Raw genomic sequence first — 15,950 nt, 5'->3', positions numbered from 1 at the left:
TGGTCATGTATGGATGTGAGAGTTGGACTGTGAGGAAGGCTGAGCACCGAAGAATTGATGCTTTTGAAGTGTGGTGTTGGAGAAGACTCTTGAGAGTCCCTTGGACTGCAAGGAGATCCAACCAGTCCATTCTAAAGGAGATCAGCCCTGGGATTTCTTTGGAAGGAATGATGCTAAAGCTGAAACTCCAGTACTTTGGCTACCTCATGCGAAGAGTTGACTGATTGGAAAAGACTCTGATGCTGGGAGGAATTGGGGGCAGGAGGAGAAGGGGACGACAGAGGATGAGATGGCTGGATGGCATCACTGACTCGATGGACGTGAGTCTGAGTGAACTCTGGAAGTTGGTGATGGACAGGGAGGCCTGTCATGCTGCGATTCATGGGGTCGCAAAGAGTCGGACACGACTGAGCGACTGATCTGTTCTGATCTCTGATCCTATATGCCATGAGTAGAAAGTATAGGGTCCCATGAGAGCTGGTAAAGCTAGGGTGACTGTAGTTTGTCATCCAAACCAGGACATTTAGGGAATGTAAGAGAGCACTGTTAATAACATGTTCAGGCAGAAGGCACAGCCCAGGCTGCCCCAGGAAACCAGGATACCCAGTCACCCACCAAGACCTAATCCAGCCCACCATGAGCCCCCTCTGGCCAGCTTGCTCCCAGTTTTAGAGCAGCCCTCACCCACAGCTATAGATGGCACAGCCTAGACACCACAACAGCACATTTCTCCAAAGCTGGACCAAATCACGCTTTTTCACAAGACCATGTCACTGCCTCCATGCTGGCACCAGCAAGCTGGAAATAAGCCCCTGGGTGTGGTTAACACAGTGGCTAATAACTCAGGCCTTGGGACTTCCTAGGTGGTCCAGTGGTTAAGACTCCATGCTTCCACTGCAGGGGGCACTGGTTCCATCCCTGTTTGGGGAACTAAGATCCTGCATGCCACAAGGCACAGCCAAAAACTAAAAAATACTAATAAATGCAAAAAAAAAAAAAAAGGGGGAACAACTTAGGCCTTGAGGACATGGGTCCCTCATTTCTCAGCACTGGGAATACTTGGGGGCTCCAGACTGCTGAGCCTGAACATTAGACCTTTAAAGATCCCCCACCTCCCAGGTGATTCTGATGTAGCAAAATTTGGGAATCTGCTGGTTTGAATCCACATACTGTCACTTGTTAGCTGTGTAGCCTTGCCTTGGCCTCAGCTTCCTTATCTGTAAAATGGGGCAATAGGTGTGTTGTAGGTATTGAGTTAAAATGTGTGAAGTGCTTAGAACAGGGTTTGGCCTTTAGGAAGTATGCTATGATAGCCATTGTTATTACAATAATTATTCTAATTAATACTAAAATATTTAAGAGCCTTCCAAAGTTTCCAAAAGCCACAAGATCCCTAAGGACGTTTTTGGAAATGATTTGTAAATGATTCCAAATGATTCCAAAAACATTTTTGGAATGGGAGGGTGTTTGCCTTCTATCTTTGTAATCAAAGTTCTAGCCTGTTGAGAAAGTCCTGACTTAAAGGCAGCGGCCCCAAGGGTGGAGCCCATGATAAAAAAATTTTTTTAATTAAAATCCTTCTCTGTGGGTCACCCTTCCACATTTTTCAGTTACTTTCTGTGCTGGGGGTACATGCAACCATGAATGATGTTGATTTGCAGAAAGCTAGGAAGTATAGACTGGGGAAAATGTTTCTGCTATGTGAAAAGTCACAAAATGAAATGTTTTGTTACATAGTGTTTATATAAAATTGAATGATTCTTTTTTGTAAAACCTTACAAATAAGTATGTCCATTTATAATATATACTGAAAGGCTATACAAAAAAATATTAAGAGCAGTTATGTGTGCAATAGAATTAAAAGTGTTTACCTTCAAAATAATGTTTCAGAATAATGTTACTTTTAAATGTAATAAGCAAATATGATTTTAAATATATGTATGTCAGAAAGAAAAGGCAGAAAGGAAATACATAAAATGGAAACAGTTTATGGGAAACCTGGACTGTGAACTGATGGGTAATTTTGATTTTTTTCCTTCATTCTTTTTGACATTTTCCAATTTCCTCCAACAAATATTTATTACTTTAATTTTTAAAATTTAAGAAAAGTTGTCAAATACTATGTGATACTGTTTAAAATGTCCAATAATACTTCTGGGATTATAATGCAGGGAGGGTGGTGGTCCATGCCCTTGGAGCAGATGGTCCAAATGTTGGGCTGTTTCTTCTGACATTCAGACCAGCATTTCTACATGGCATGTTTACAGTGTCTTTCTTTACTCTTTAAAAATCAGCTTACGTTCTGATCCACTGACATCTCCTGTGAAGAACGAGACATCCCATTCTGACCTTGCCTTCTCATCCCAAGTGTAAACTTTTCATTTGGAAAAAAAACCAATTTAAATTATTCAAAAAAAAAAAAGAAGAAATCCACTTTTGAGGCTCAGGCACATATGCTGTGTTTTCCATGAAGCCTTTTTAATCACCCTAGATGAAATTTATTCTTATAGCAGCTTGTTAATAAAAACAGCCTTTATTGAGTGCTTATTGTGTGCCTGGCACTAGTTGATTTGACACTTAAAAAACATCTCTTGTTTGTTTGTTTTAGTCGTTAAGTCATATCCAGGGCTTCCCTGGTGGCTCAGTAGTGAAGAACCTGCCTGCCAATGCAGGAGACGCTGGTTGGATCCCTGCATCAGTAAGATCCCCTGGAGAAGAAAATAACAACACACTCCAGTATTCTTGTCTGGGAAATCCCTTGGACAGAGGAGTCTGGCAGGCTGTGGTCTATGGGGTTGCAAAAGAGTCGGACAGGACTGAGTGACTAAACAACAGCTACAAGTCATGTCAGACTCTTTTGAGACCCCATGGACTGCAGCCTCACCAGGCTCCTCTGTCCGTGGTATTTCCCAGGCTAAAATACTGGTGCTGCTGCTGCTAAGTCACTTCAGTCGTGTCCGACTCTGTGTCATAGACGTCAGCCCATGATGCTCCCCCGTCCCTGGGATTCTCCAAGCAAGAGCACTGGATTTAGTTGCCATTTCCTTCTCCAAATCAGATGGGCGTACCTTTCCTTTTCTCCTTTGCCTTTTCAGATGGGTGTACCTTTCCTTTTCTCCTTCTCTTCTTTTCTCTTTTTCTTGAGGATGGTTTTGATCACCACCTCCTGTAGCATTGCTATTTCCTTCCCCAGGAGACCTTCCTGACCCAGGGATCAAACCTGTGTCTCCTGCATTGGCTGGCGGATTCTTTACCATTGAGCCACCAGGGAACCCCATAATAGTGCTACAAAACAGAAACTATTACTTTCCCTATTTTACACATGAAACTGGGGCTGGGGTACATTCAGCACCTCTCCCAGGACCTCAGGGCACAGAAACACCAGAGTGAGGATTTGAACTTTGGTCTTTGTGACTCCCAGGGGCCCGAGGAGATTCTCATGCCTCCCAAGTCCTGGCCTGAGACACGCTGGTTGGACTCTGACCCAGCCCAGGCCAGCAGGGAGATCTTGAGGGCAGCTATTTAACTGTTCTCTGCCTCAAGTTTCTTACTGGTAAAATGGATCTAAAACAGGAACCTTAACGGAGGTTATTAGGAGGATTAAAGGAGTTAATTCCCATGAAAGGGACTTGGCTCTCCACAAACATTCACTCTCAGGATTGCAGTATTTTAGTTACTGAAACAGTCTCTAATCCCTCTATTAAAGGCAGAGGCAATGGCTGGGTTAGCCTTGGCTCCCCCAGGACCTCATGCTCGCTGAGAACCTGAGAATCATTGGTGAGATGTGCATATTATATAAAATAATAAGTGGGAAATTTATAAAGAGACAGTGGTTATATTATTTGTGTTTTCATAAAAAGTAGAATCTTATTGTAAGCAATGTTATTAAAATAAAAGGTTACAAAATTCCGTTTGCATATTTTTGATTGGCTAACAAATTTTTTTTCAGTATTGACTCTATCATAAAAGCTTTCCTTTTCTCCCTCTTTTTTCTTTTGGAACACTCTATCTGCCCTGGGCATAGACCATATCTCAGTGATTCTACTTCTGGGTCTTGAGAGAGGAAGAAGAGGCTCACATAAATGAACTTGTGACCCGGGAAAGACACTGGCTTTTGTCCCTTCTCACAAGAGCGGTGGATCGTAGTGTCTGGCCCGGGGAAGACTTGGAGCTCATGGCCTGTGTTGCAAGCCAAGCCCAACTGAGTCAGAGGCATGTTTCCTTCCAACTCCATCACTCCTCATCTTGCTCCCAATTCTAGGGTCCCCAGACAGCTCTTCACCCCCCTCCACAGACAGCCTCCAGAGTGGGAAGGAAAGGTCTGGGAGTGATGGATCCACTTCTGTTCCCTTTCTTCTGTGTTTCCTTATGAGCTGGCTCTTCAAGGCTGAGGATAGGCAAACATTCTCAATTCTGAAAGAAGTGTGGATAGTGGGTGAACTTTATTTACTAAGAGACATCTTTTACCATATCCCCCTGCTACTCAGGGATCACCCCCGTTTTTTAAAAAAATACTTATTTACTCATTTTTGGCTATGCTGAGTCTTTGTTGCCGTGCAGGCATTTTTGTGGTTGCGGCAAGCGGGGACTGCTCTCTGGTTGGGGTGTGCAGGCTTCTCAGTGCGATCGTTTCTCTTATTTCAGAGCACAGGCTCTAGGCATGCTGGCTCAGTTGTTGCGGCTCCCAGGCTCCAGAGCACAGGCTCAATATTTGTGATGCAAGAACTTAGTTGCTCCTCGGCATGTGGGATCTTCCTGGATCAGGAATCGAACCTGTGTCTCCTACATTGGAAGGTGGATTCTTTACCACTGAGCCACTAGGGAGGCCTTAAAAAAATGGAATAACGTTTGTTTCTGCATCTCTAAACCTTACTTGCTCAATCTTACTTACCTGTAAAAAAAATTAGTACATAAAATAGAAAGATGTGCAATAGGAGGTGAAATTGCATACGCAAACACTGCCATATCTTTAGACGGTGGGATGGGCAGAGAGAGAGGCAGGTTCATTTGGGTTCTTGCAGCCTGTGTCTCTGACTGTGGGTGATGTTACTTCTCTTTCTCTCTTCTCACTTTGCTGTCAACAAAACATCTGACCTGCAGAGAGGGGTGGCTTGGAGTCTGCTAAAAACAGAGTAATGATGCTCAGACAAAAAGCAAAGTACTTTATATCTATTTTGGTTTCTTTTAAGCTAAGCACAGACTTCTCTGGAAAGGAGAGGAGCTGGCCTGTCTCCCTGCATGGAAAACAATAACTCAGCGAAGCACCCGGTTTTCTCAAGTTGCTTGACCTCCAGGCTTGCTTCTGATTCTTGATGACAAAACACATTCAATGCCCTTGATTGATTTAGCAGAGGAACTGCAATATTGGAGGATGGAACGCAGGCTATCCTGCTGCAAATGGAATACCTCGGCTATGATGGTCTTGTGTTTTGAGAGAAGATGAGCCAGCCGCTGAGCTTGGAGGCTGTGAAAACCCAGCCTCCTTGGTTCTTCCTGGGCAACGTGCTGTGTTCCCGAGGCATCTATTCAGACCCTCTCCCTGCCCTGGCTGTTCTCCCAAATTTGCCCCTAGATTTATCCCTGACCTGTGTTGTATTTGACCCACACACTCAGGTTTTATTTATATTTGTTCTTTGTTCATTTTGCAGTTTCTTTGGCTTCTGGTTGCCAAATAATCTGAGATTTAGGGTTTTAAGGGGTCTTCTGCTCCACCTTCATATTATAAGACAAGATCCCTCGTTTCTGGGCTTCCCAGGTGGTGCTAGTGGTAAAGAACCCACCTGCCAATGCTGGAGACATAAGGGACACGAATTCGATCCCTGAATCGGAAAGATCCCCTGAGGGGGAAATGGCAACCTATTCTAGTATTCTTGCCTGGAGAATCCATGGACAGAGGAGGAGTCTGGTGGGCTACAGTCTATAGGGTCGCCAAGAGTCGGACATGACTAAAGCAACTTGGCATATAGCACTCCCCTTTCTGTACCTGAAGGTCAAAGGTTATTGTTTGTTTCACATCAGTGGTGGTGGTGGTGGTTTAGTTGCTATGTTTCACATCAGAGCTGGTCCTAAAAGCCCTTTCTCTCTCCCAGTTCCACATTGCAGCTTGATGTTCACTCCCAGTGGGATATCATCAACACCCTCTCCCCTTCCACAGCTCGAATCAAATCAGGTTTCACACATTTTTTGAGATTTGTAGAACTTGTTTTCATGATTAAAGTATCTTATTTAGAGGCTTTGTGGCAAGCAGGAAATGTCCTTGCTTGTGAGGAATTGGAGACATTGGGAACCCAAACTGCAGGCCCAAGCGGCTGCGGATCACACGTCGCGGTAATGAGATCACCCAGGTGAGAAACGTTAGCCCTTGAATTTCCAGCCTGTCATTAGTCATCGGCGTTCCCTGCCTTCCAGAAACCTGGAGTCAAGCTTCCAAATGCTTATCTGGGACTCGAATAGAGTCTCTCACGACAACACTGGGAAGAGGTTTCTTTTAAATGTGAAATGATTCAAGCCCCTTCTTGAACCTTCAGGTTGGGAGTTGGGCTTTCACCAGCCCCTTTCTGGTTTTTACATGAATAACAGAATTTTGATGCTGAAGTGTCCTTGGAGGTTCACCTTTAAGTTTCTCTTGCCTGGGATTTCCCTGGTGGTCCAGTGATTAAGACTCTGTGTTTCCAAAGCAAGGGATGTGAGTTCGATCCCTCGTGGAGGAACTAAAATCCTGCCAGCTGTGAGGCCAAAAAATAAAAGTTTTCTTGTCTCAGATGTGAAGACTGTGGACAGAGGAGGGCAGAGACTGGAAATTCTTTAGGAATTGGTGGTGGGCTGGGGACAGAATGTATGTATCAAATCCTCAGTCCAGTACATGGACCCCAAATGTCTCTAGGTTCTGGGGTCACATTTGTAAAACACTAGAGGGTGTTTCGTAATGTAGTTCAGGGGAGAGGGTGAGTCTTGTTCTGATGTAATAGATGAAAGATTGGATAATTGTTTCATTTATTTGGGGCTTCCCAGGTGGCACTAGTGGTAAAGAACCCGCCTGCCAATGCAGGAGACGTAAGAAACGGGATCCTGTGGAAGATCCCTGGAGGAGGGCATGGCAACCCACCCCAATTCAGTACAAACAGTTATTGAGGGTCCACCACTAGGCTGGAATGGAATCACTGGAGGAGACTATTGCCTGATATCCTTAGCGAGAATATTGTCCAGTGTCCCCTGGACACTGACTGATATTAAAATCTGACTGATTTTAAATTATTGTCAGGGTTATCTGATTAAAAATAGAGATTCTGAATCTCTGTCCTCCCTTTCCCCATGATTCAGTATGTCTGAGCTGGGACTCAGGCAAATTAATTTTAAAATCATTTCCCAGGTAATTCTGACAACCTGCCACGTTTGGGTTCCACCGGCTCCACTACTACCTTCACTTAGAATGTCAGACAAGCTGCGTGGATTTCCCCAGGTGACATACTTCATAGGTCAGGAAATTCCCACACAGATTAAGTGGCTTTCCCATGTCACCGGCTTCCCTGATAGCTCAGTTGGTAAAGAATGTGCCTGTAATGCAGGAGACCCCAGTCGATTCCTGAGTCCGGAAGATCCGCTGGAGAAGGGATAAGCTACCCACTTACAGTATTCTTGGGCTTCCCTTGTGGCTCAGCTTGTAAAGAGTCAGCCTGCAATGCAGGAGACCTGGGTTCAATGCCTGGGTTGGGAAGATCCCCTGGAGAAATGGAAAGGCTACCCACTCCAATATTCTGGCCTGGAGAATTCCATGGACTGTAGTCCATGGGGTCGCAAAGAGTCGGACATGACTGAGTGACTTTCACTGATGCCCATGTCACAGGGCTAGTTGGGAATGAATGGGCTTAATGCTGCCACTCTCCTGTAGCTGAGACTTCCTGAAAGAGTGCCTGGGGACCTTGGCCTTCACTGTTGTATGCTGCAGGTGACAGGCAGAGCTGGAGTTACACTGCCCTTAGGTGAGAGCGGGATCTTCTCAGGACCCTGCAGTCCTGAAGCCTCTGCTGATGACAGTGGGGGACATTTTGCCAACATTGAGAGCAAGGAAAAAGGAAGATATTGTGTTCTGGTGAATTTGCCTTGAGTTTTCATGGGAGAATGGGGCTCATGAGGATGTAATAACTGAACAAATGTTTAGAATGGTAATGTTTTAATCCAAGAATTTTAATTAAATGCCTGCTATGTGCTAGGTGAGAATGATTTTGGATTGCACTATTTACTCAGATGTTGAAAGGAACACAAATGCTGTTTGGATTTTGGTAAATCAGTTATCTTTAAAAAATTATTATTATTATTATTTTATGTGGACCATTTTTAAAGTCTTTATTGAATTTGTTACAATACTGTTTCTGTTGTTTATGTTCTGGTATTTTGGCCATTTGGCATGTAACTCTTAGCTCCCTAACCATGGATTGAACTTGCACCCCCTCCATTGGAAGACAAAATCTTAACCACTGGACCGCCAGGGAAATACCTGCCCTTGGGATTTTGATATGGACTTTGACATCGTGTCAAAGCCCTAGGAAACCATACTGAGAAAGAGGGTCTCTTTGAGAGCCTGATTCTTTTAGATTAACAAAGCACACAGGGCTGCTGGATTTCCCTCTAGTATACACCCATCATTGCTGGCATTGTATTGGACACTCACCATATACCAGACTCCTACACAGGTTAATTTTACCCTTCAAGGTGGGTATTATATTAACCCAGATTATAGTTGAAGAAAGTGAGGCTGAACTAGTTAAGGAATGGACCAAGGTTGTCACAGGCATGGAAAGTGATACAGTTGAGATGCAGATACACGTGGGCCTTACCTCAAAGCTTAAATGCAGAGGGGAAGACCAGCCTACCTGCCAATCTTCCTGCACCGCCGCCGCGCCCCCCCCTCCCCCCAGCCATACTTTATCTAATGGTTACATGTGTGTCTCACTAGGCACTATGTTTATTGAAGACAGGCATTGCATGCTGCTTGGGGTTTATATTCCCTTTGCATGGACACATTCTCACACACTGTAAACACGGAATGTTTACGGAATAGAGCAATAAAGTAGTGCAGGAGGCGATCCACGCGTAGAGATCTATAGCTTTTAGTTGTTTTTAAGTAAAGCTACATTCAAACAAGAATAAACCGCTCAGAAAATAAATGGATTAAACAAAAAATTACAATTGTCAAAATTAATTTTTTCGCTCAGTGTTCCTTAAAAAGAAAAAGAATCTGATTGATACTGTGGAGGATAGTACGTCTCCTCCCAACCGCGCGTCCGATACTATATTCCTTTGTAATATTATCAATGATTCTTTCGGAAGAATTTTGCTTTTTCAAAATCTGGAAAAAACAAGGGGTCGATTCCTTTAATTTCAGAAGGATGTAGGTCTACTTGTAATAATAAAGATTTTTTCAAAATTAATTAAATTAACACAGTTTCATTTATAGGACTGACTTTGATGTGACGCATCTATTGAACGAAAAGCTATAAACTAGCAAGCTGAATTGTGGTAACGATGGTAACAGGGGGGCGGAGACTTCTCTCGTCGCCTCTTGGGAAGCGCGGCCGGAACGCTCTGAAGAAGTTTGGCTTGTTACCCACGCCGTAGATCGCGCTGCATGCTGGGTCTTGGCAATATGGCGTCCTCCTTGATGTGCTGATGAGCGGAGTTTCACTGTAGCTTGAAACCAGAGGGCAAAACTCCCCAAACCCAATAAGCCCACATTACCCGTCTTTTCCGCAGCTCTGTGTAGCCTGTCTCTCAAGACTCGTTCTCAGACGGGCGAGAGCCATAGGGCTGGAGGCCAGAACCGGCCAGGCCGCGCGGACCCAGGGCTGAGGAGCCGGCTGCGGGCGAGCACGATGGGCCGGTCCTGGCTCTGGTTGCAGCAGCTCCGGCAAGTGCGCGACCCGCAGGGCTGAGAGTGGCTGCAGGAGACCTCAGGCGCTCTGAACCTCATCCCCTCGGCCGAAGACCTCAGCCCAGTCGGCGAATCGGCACCAAGAGCTGGCGGCCTGCCTGTCCTCGGATCGGCTGAGACGTTGGAGGCCGAGAGCAGGGTCATCGTGAGGCCTGGAGTCTCGCACGCCTTTGACAGCTCCGCTCGCAGCCCCTCTGGGAACTGACGCCCTCAGAAGCAGCCGGTGGCTTGGGAACTGGGGGCGTGTGTGTGTCTGTGCGGAGCCTCTTGGTTCCCTCATTTCCCACCCTTCTTGCCACCCCCTCCGACTTCCCGCGCAGAGTTAGAGAGAAGAATCTCAGACTTTGCCTGAGTGAGGGTCTCCACACTCTCTCCACCCATTTCTTTTTCTACTTCCCCCTTTTCTGTTTCTTATTTCACCCATTCTGGTACACACTAGTTTTCAAGGCTGGAGGTTCTCGAGCGTTTGCTGCCCAGGACTCCCCCACCCCCTCCCCCGCTCATGGAGTCCGAGATGCTGCAGTCGCCTCTCTTGGGACTCGGGGAGGAAGATGAAGCTGACCTTACAGACTGGAACCTGCCTTTGGCTTTTATGAAAAAGAGGCACTGTGAGAAAATCGAAGGCTCCAAATCCTTAGCTCAGAGCTGGAGGATGAAGGATCGGGTAAGTGGATAGCGCCTGCGCCCCTTGGACCTGGGTAGTTTTTTCAAGAAAGTTCAGAGCCAGAAGTATGTCCTTGGTAGAGCGGCGATATTTTTTCCCAGACACATGTTGCCGGTCAACTAAAAAGCACAAATCATTTCAGACTCCAGTTTTGGTTGTAAATGGAAAAGGCTGTTTTGGTTAGTAGTTATTCACTGGATAGTGTTAATTAGATTCAAAGGAAGTTCTAATTCAGACAATGAAAGTTACACAAGTTAGAAAATACAGCGTTGCAAGTATTTGCATGCTTTTTTGGATATACTTAGTACTGTTAACACTTAGAGGAAAGACAACTTGGGATGTAATATTTGTCCCCACGTGGTAGGTCTACTTTTAGTAGCTAGATTACTTTTTTTTTTTTTTTTTGGTCCAAGCTAGGTAGAATGCAGAAGTCTAATATAGTATGCTAGGAAACAAGATTACTGGCAAATGTTCAGCTAGTAACAAATTAATGCAAAGTTGTTTTAAAGTTACAATGAACTTTACCAAAGCCTTCTAAGCAATTTGTCTTGAATCTAGGCTTTGCTCCTTTTATGTCATGTCCTGTTACTATTACTTGGAGGCAGAATTTCTCTAATAGTAGAGTATGAGGAGTTGGAACTTGGGTCTAATAGTGGTTCCTTATGGTGTTGGAATGTGGATAGTGACCCAGGCTGCTAGGAAAGAAAGTCAATTTTGTTCAACCACCATCTATTTCCTGGTCTCCAGAGCAAAAGGGTGGGACTGTGTCACCCATACATATTTATAATTTGTCTTTTTGTGTTTTGTTTTCTGCTTCAAGACTGTCTTTATTTATTTGAACTTTTTAGCCTAAGAAGGGTAGTTGGTATTATCATGTAGTGTGCTTGCTCTGGGCTGATGGATATGCTTATATAAGATGGTTGTTTTCAGTATATGATGTTGAACATATATACAATTACCCTTATGGTAATTTTAGTTATTCAGTCACTAGTAACTAGTGCTTCAGTTGTTATTTGGCGTACCTTCAAAAGGTTTGGAGAAGGAAGTGACACTCCATTATTCTTGCCTGGAAAATCCCGTGGACAGAGGAGCCTGGTGGGCTACAGCCCATGAGATTGCAGTCAGACAGGACTGAGCTACTGAGCATGCCCAAAAGGTCAGGAAAATCTGTTTCATCCAAAAGTAGTTTAGGGAGTAACAGAGATGGTCATTGGAAAAGATTGTATAAAGTCTGTCTTATTCCGCTTTAGTACTAATTACGTGGTTTAAAGCTTTTGTGGTTGCTGTCCATATATGAAAAGATTTATTCTAAAAAGTAACTGAAATCTTTTTTCATTCTAATTGAAGGGCTTTTTTTTTTCTTTTGAAATGTAGTTTTCCTAAACTGTTAAACAGGTTTAAAACATACTTAAACTGTTCAAAACTGATTAATGGATTCATTTTTGACCTTTTATTTAAAACAACTTGTGAATGATCAACATTCCCTGATAAGCTACTCATAGGTTATTAAGAGGAAGAAAAGTTTTGGGAGTCTGAGTAGTTACTGAGATTGTGACTTAGAGCTAGCTGAGAAAGTATCCAGCCTTTGCAAGTTGTTTAATAAAGAAAAAATATCAGCAGCTAACCTTTTTAGTTGTTTCTGAGAACTTGGCATCTGGCCATCCTTGTAGTCTCTTTTCCCTGGTTAGACCCTCAGGGGGCTTTTTCAGTACATTCTACTGGGACGAAGGGTGCAAATCCAAATGATGCTGAGAGTTGAGAGGTAGTATAAAAAAGCCAGGTAGAAGGAGAATAATGGTGCAGATTCAGAGACAAATTGCAGCTGAGGTTTGACTCGTTTCTGACTTTCTGGAGGGTGGGATCAGTGGGGCTCCAAAGAGCACAGGGTGCAGCTCAAGGGGCAGCTGAGCCTGGCCAGGTCTCCCTTTCTCTTTCTTTTCTTTGAGAAGCCAGAAAACTTTTTTTTTAATGTAAGGTTTTCCAATTTTAAAATATTGGAACGACTTGAAATATTATAAACCATGAAGCAGTGTATCTGTGGGGCTGGCTCTGGCCAAGGGGTACCTATATGTGATTTCAAGATTCTAGGACTGTTGAGCACATGGGCATCCAGGCCAGACTATTTCCCTGTGCTGGGGTGGTCTCCAGCAGTCTGATGGTGCAGCGTTGTCAAAAAGCAGCAGGTGTGGGTCCAGTTGTCCTGTATGCGGACCAATGTAGACCACTTCTGGTGCACCATCGATTGCCCTAAATGCGGACTCAATCATTGCTTTTTCCTGTGATCCGCAGGCAAGTCCACATACTTTTACTGTATATGTATAAGCAGTTTCTTGCTGGTGTCCTATTTAGTGGAGTTGTTAAGTGTTCCTAAAATCGACAACTTTACCAAAGTTGAGTAACAACTCCAAGTTTTCTGCCGCTCAGTATTTGGCATCCTCACAGAATTACAGTACACTCTTGTTTGGAATTCCTGCAATCTTGGTGTTAAATCATTTCTGGTTTTCAGATGCCACTATTGTTGCATTTTAATTACTAAGTTACTGTTAGTTCAGTACTGTTATTATCAAATTATCAAGTTGGTTTTTTAGTTACTTCTGTGTGTAGTAAATGTGTATATGCATCGATGGCATTTTTGATTTGTGATTTTCAAATAACTAGACATATGAATTACAGTTCAAAAATGAATCATTCACGGACCTATGGCTAAAACAGATTTGTGTAGAACTCCCCCATTTGGGTTTTACTGTGATACTTCATCGTTATCACAGAGTTCATTTTCTAGAAAGTGGGCATGTGGATATAATTGGTCTCAGATGAATCTTTACCTTGCATGTGTGGCATGAAGTCCAGGAACATGAGAGCTACTGCTCTGAAAGAAAACCATCAGCAGACACACTGTACCTGCAAGTGTGCAAGAGATATAGCTATAAAATGATGAAACCATTTCCCAAACCAGTCTTTAGACTTAGTCACCTTGCTTTGTAGCCAAACTTGAATAAACCATGGAGGAAGCTGAGTAGATTACATTAAACTGTTATGTGGACAGTCAAATATTTAGGTTGTCTTTGGAGCAAGGCTACGTAGTAATACTTTACAACTCTTTCTTACTCCCTGTTTCCTCACTTTGAATCCTCTCAGTCTATTCCATTTAGACTCCCTTCATGCCACTCAGGCTGTCCTTCTACATGGTGATTATTTGTTGCTAAACCTAAATGTCACTTCTCTGTCTCTATCTTTTCAACTTTTTGGCAGCATTCCAGGGTGGACCACTCCCTCCTTCATAAAGCTTTTCCCTCACTTGCATCTATGTCTTCCTGAAACTCCAGGTTTTCCTCTGAGGTCACTAATTGGTCCTCCTCAGACTCCTTTGTGGTTGACAGCAGAGTGTGTAGTACCTGGGAACTTGATCTTGGAGATCTCTTTATTCTGTATGCCCCTTGCTAGCTGACCTCATCTAGTCTCATGGTTTTACGTGCCGTCTACATGCCTTGACTCCTGTCTCAGGTACCTGGCTGCCTGGTTTGCCTTGGTTTTCTCCATCACAACAGACTGCCTTCACCACCCACTCAGCTGTTTCAACCTGTACATCTGGAATTTATTCGTAATTAGATTCGTAATTATTTCCTCTTCCTCTCCTCTTTGTACAATCCGTTTCATCAGTAGGACCTGTCAGCTTTGCCTCCAGAGTGTATTCTGTATTGGACTACCTCATTTTGTCTCCACTGCTGTGAGCCCAGTCCAGGCAATTACCATGTTTCATCTGGACAACTAGAATCATGTCCTGACTGGTCTCCTTGTGTCTTCTCTTGCCCTACAATTTACTCTTAAAATTTTTTTTTTCATTTATTTTTGGTTGCACTGGATCTTCTTTGCTGTGTGCAGGGCTGGCTGTGATGAGCAGGGGCTGCTCTTTGTTGCGGTGATTCAGGCTTCTCATTGTGATGTCTTCTCTTGTTGGGGCACACAGGCTCTAGGCATTCAGGCTTCAGTATTGCGATGCAGCATGTGGAATCTTCTGGACCAGGAATGGAACTGATGTCCCCTGCATTGGCAGGTGGATTCTTAACCACTGGACCACCAGGGAAGTTTGACAACTTATTCTTCACATAGTGGTCAGAGGGATCTTGTTAAAGTATAAATCAGATCCTGTCACTTCCTTACTAGGCCTCTCCCTGGCTTCCTAGTACTTGGAGTAGAACAGAGAAGCCACCCTGGTTCACAAAGCTTCATAATCTGGTCCCGCCTGCCTTTTCTGCTTCTTGAATGGAAAGGCCTGGAATGCTCTTCCATCTCACCTTTGCACAGTCGGCTCTTTCTTGTGGTTTGTAGCCAGCGTCTAGGTCACTTTCTCAGAGACCTTCCCTGATCACCCCATCTTAAGCAGCTCCCCAATGGCTCAGGATCTCTCTTTATGTCTCTGATATTTTTCTTCATACTCCATCCCCAGAAATTATCTTTTTATCATAAAGCAAAGACCTTGTCTCCACTGTCATAAAGGATGGTGCTTGGTACACAGTAGCGTTTCAGTAAAAATGTACTGATGAGGGCCTTCCCTAGTGGCTCAGTGGTGAAGAATCTGCCTGCCAGTGCAGGAGATTCGGGTTCGATTCCTGATCTGGAAAGATCCCACATGCCATGGAGCCACAAGCCCGAGCCCCACAACTATGGAGCCTGGGCTCTGGAGCACACAAGTGGGAGCTACTGGGTCCACGTGCCGTAGAGCCCGTGCTCCAAAACGAGAGGCCACTGCAGTGAGAAACCCACCCACTGCAACTAGAGAGTAGCCACCTGCGCTCCATAACTAGGGAAAAGCCCAAGCAGCAACGAAGGCCCGAAACAGCCAAAATAAATGAATAAATAAAAAATAAAGTTATTTTTAAAAAGTACTGGTGAAAAAATGAATCACTCACAAAGGACTTCCACACAGATTATGTCTTTTAAGACTCAATAGCAGGGATTGTTACCTCCATGTGATTGATGAGGAAACTGAGTCTTGATTAATAGGCTGGCCTGCAGGGACATCATTTCAGGGCTCCAACAGAAGAAGCGAAATCTGAGAAACAAAGCCCAGGTAAAAAGAAACAACCAAAAGTGTATCACAGTGCCTCCACTCCACTGGAAGCCTCCTGTTCAGAGACCAGGGAGTCTGAAACAAAAACGTGGGGAAGATGAGGGGCTGGTGGTGCGGGGATGCAGACAGTGCACTAGCCCCAGAGCAGTAACGGATGGCGATGCTGATGACACAGCCCAGCTGTTCTCACGGTGCGCTCGCCTGGGTTCCTGAAGCAACACTCATCATTGTTGGCCTATTGGTCTTTTCCTCATGTTGACAGGGGCATTGATGGTGCAGAGGTGATG

At 44.3% G+C, this 15,950-nt stretch overlaps 1 protein-coding gene across 2 annotated transcripts in view; it reads left to right on the top strand.

The window, feature by feature from the left end:
- The first annotated feature begins 9,616 nt into the window (after nucleotides 1-9,616).
- Nucleotides 9,617-15,950, top strand: part of RPTOR (regulatory associated protein of MTOR complex 1) — a 324,545-nt gene continuing 318,211 nt past the window's right edge. Inside the window, exon 1 of one of the 2 annotated variants that reach the window (XM_070390212.1) lies at nucleotides 9,617-10,592. In XM_070390212.1, the coding sequence (XP_070246313.1) occupies nucleotides 10,431-10,592 (162 nt within the window). In that variant the 5' untranslated portion in view covers nucleotides 9,617-10,430. The remainder of the gene's footprint in view (nucleotides 10,593-15,950) is intronic. The other variant, XM_005907642.3, reaches the window with a different exon arrangement.

The sequence above is a fragment of the Bos mutus genome, chromosome 19, assembly GCF_027580195.1.
Source record: "Bos mutus isolate GX-2022 chromosome 19, NWIPB_WYAK_1.1, whole genome shotgun sequence".
Lineage (NCBI taxonomy): Eukaryota > Metazoa > Chordata > Mammalia > Artiodactyla > Bovidae > Bos > Bos mutus.
Note: the sequence above shows the minus strand (reverse complement) of the source record. Positions and strands in the feature narration are given on the sequence as shown.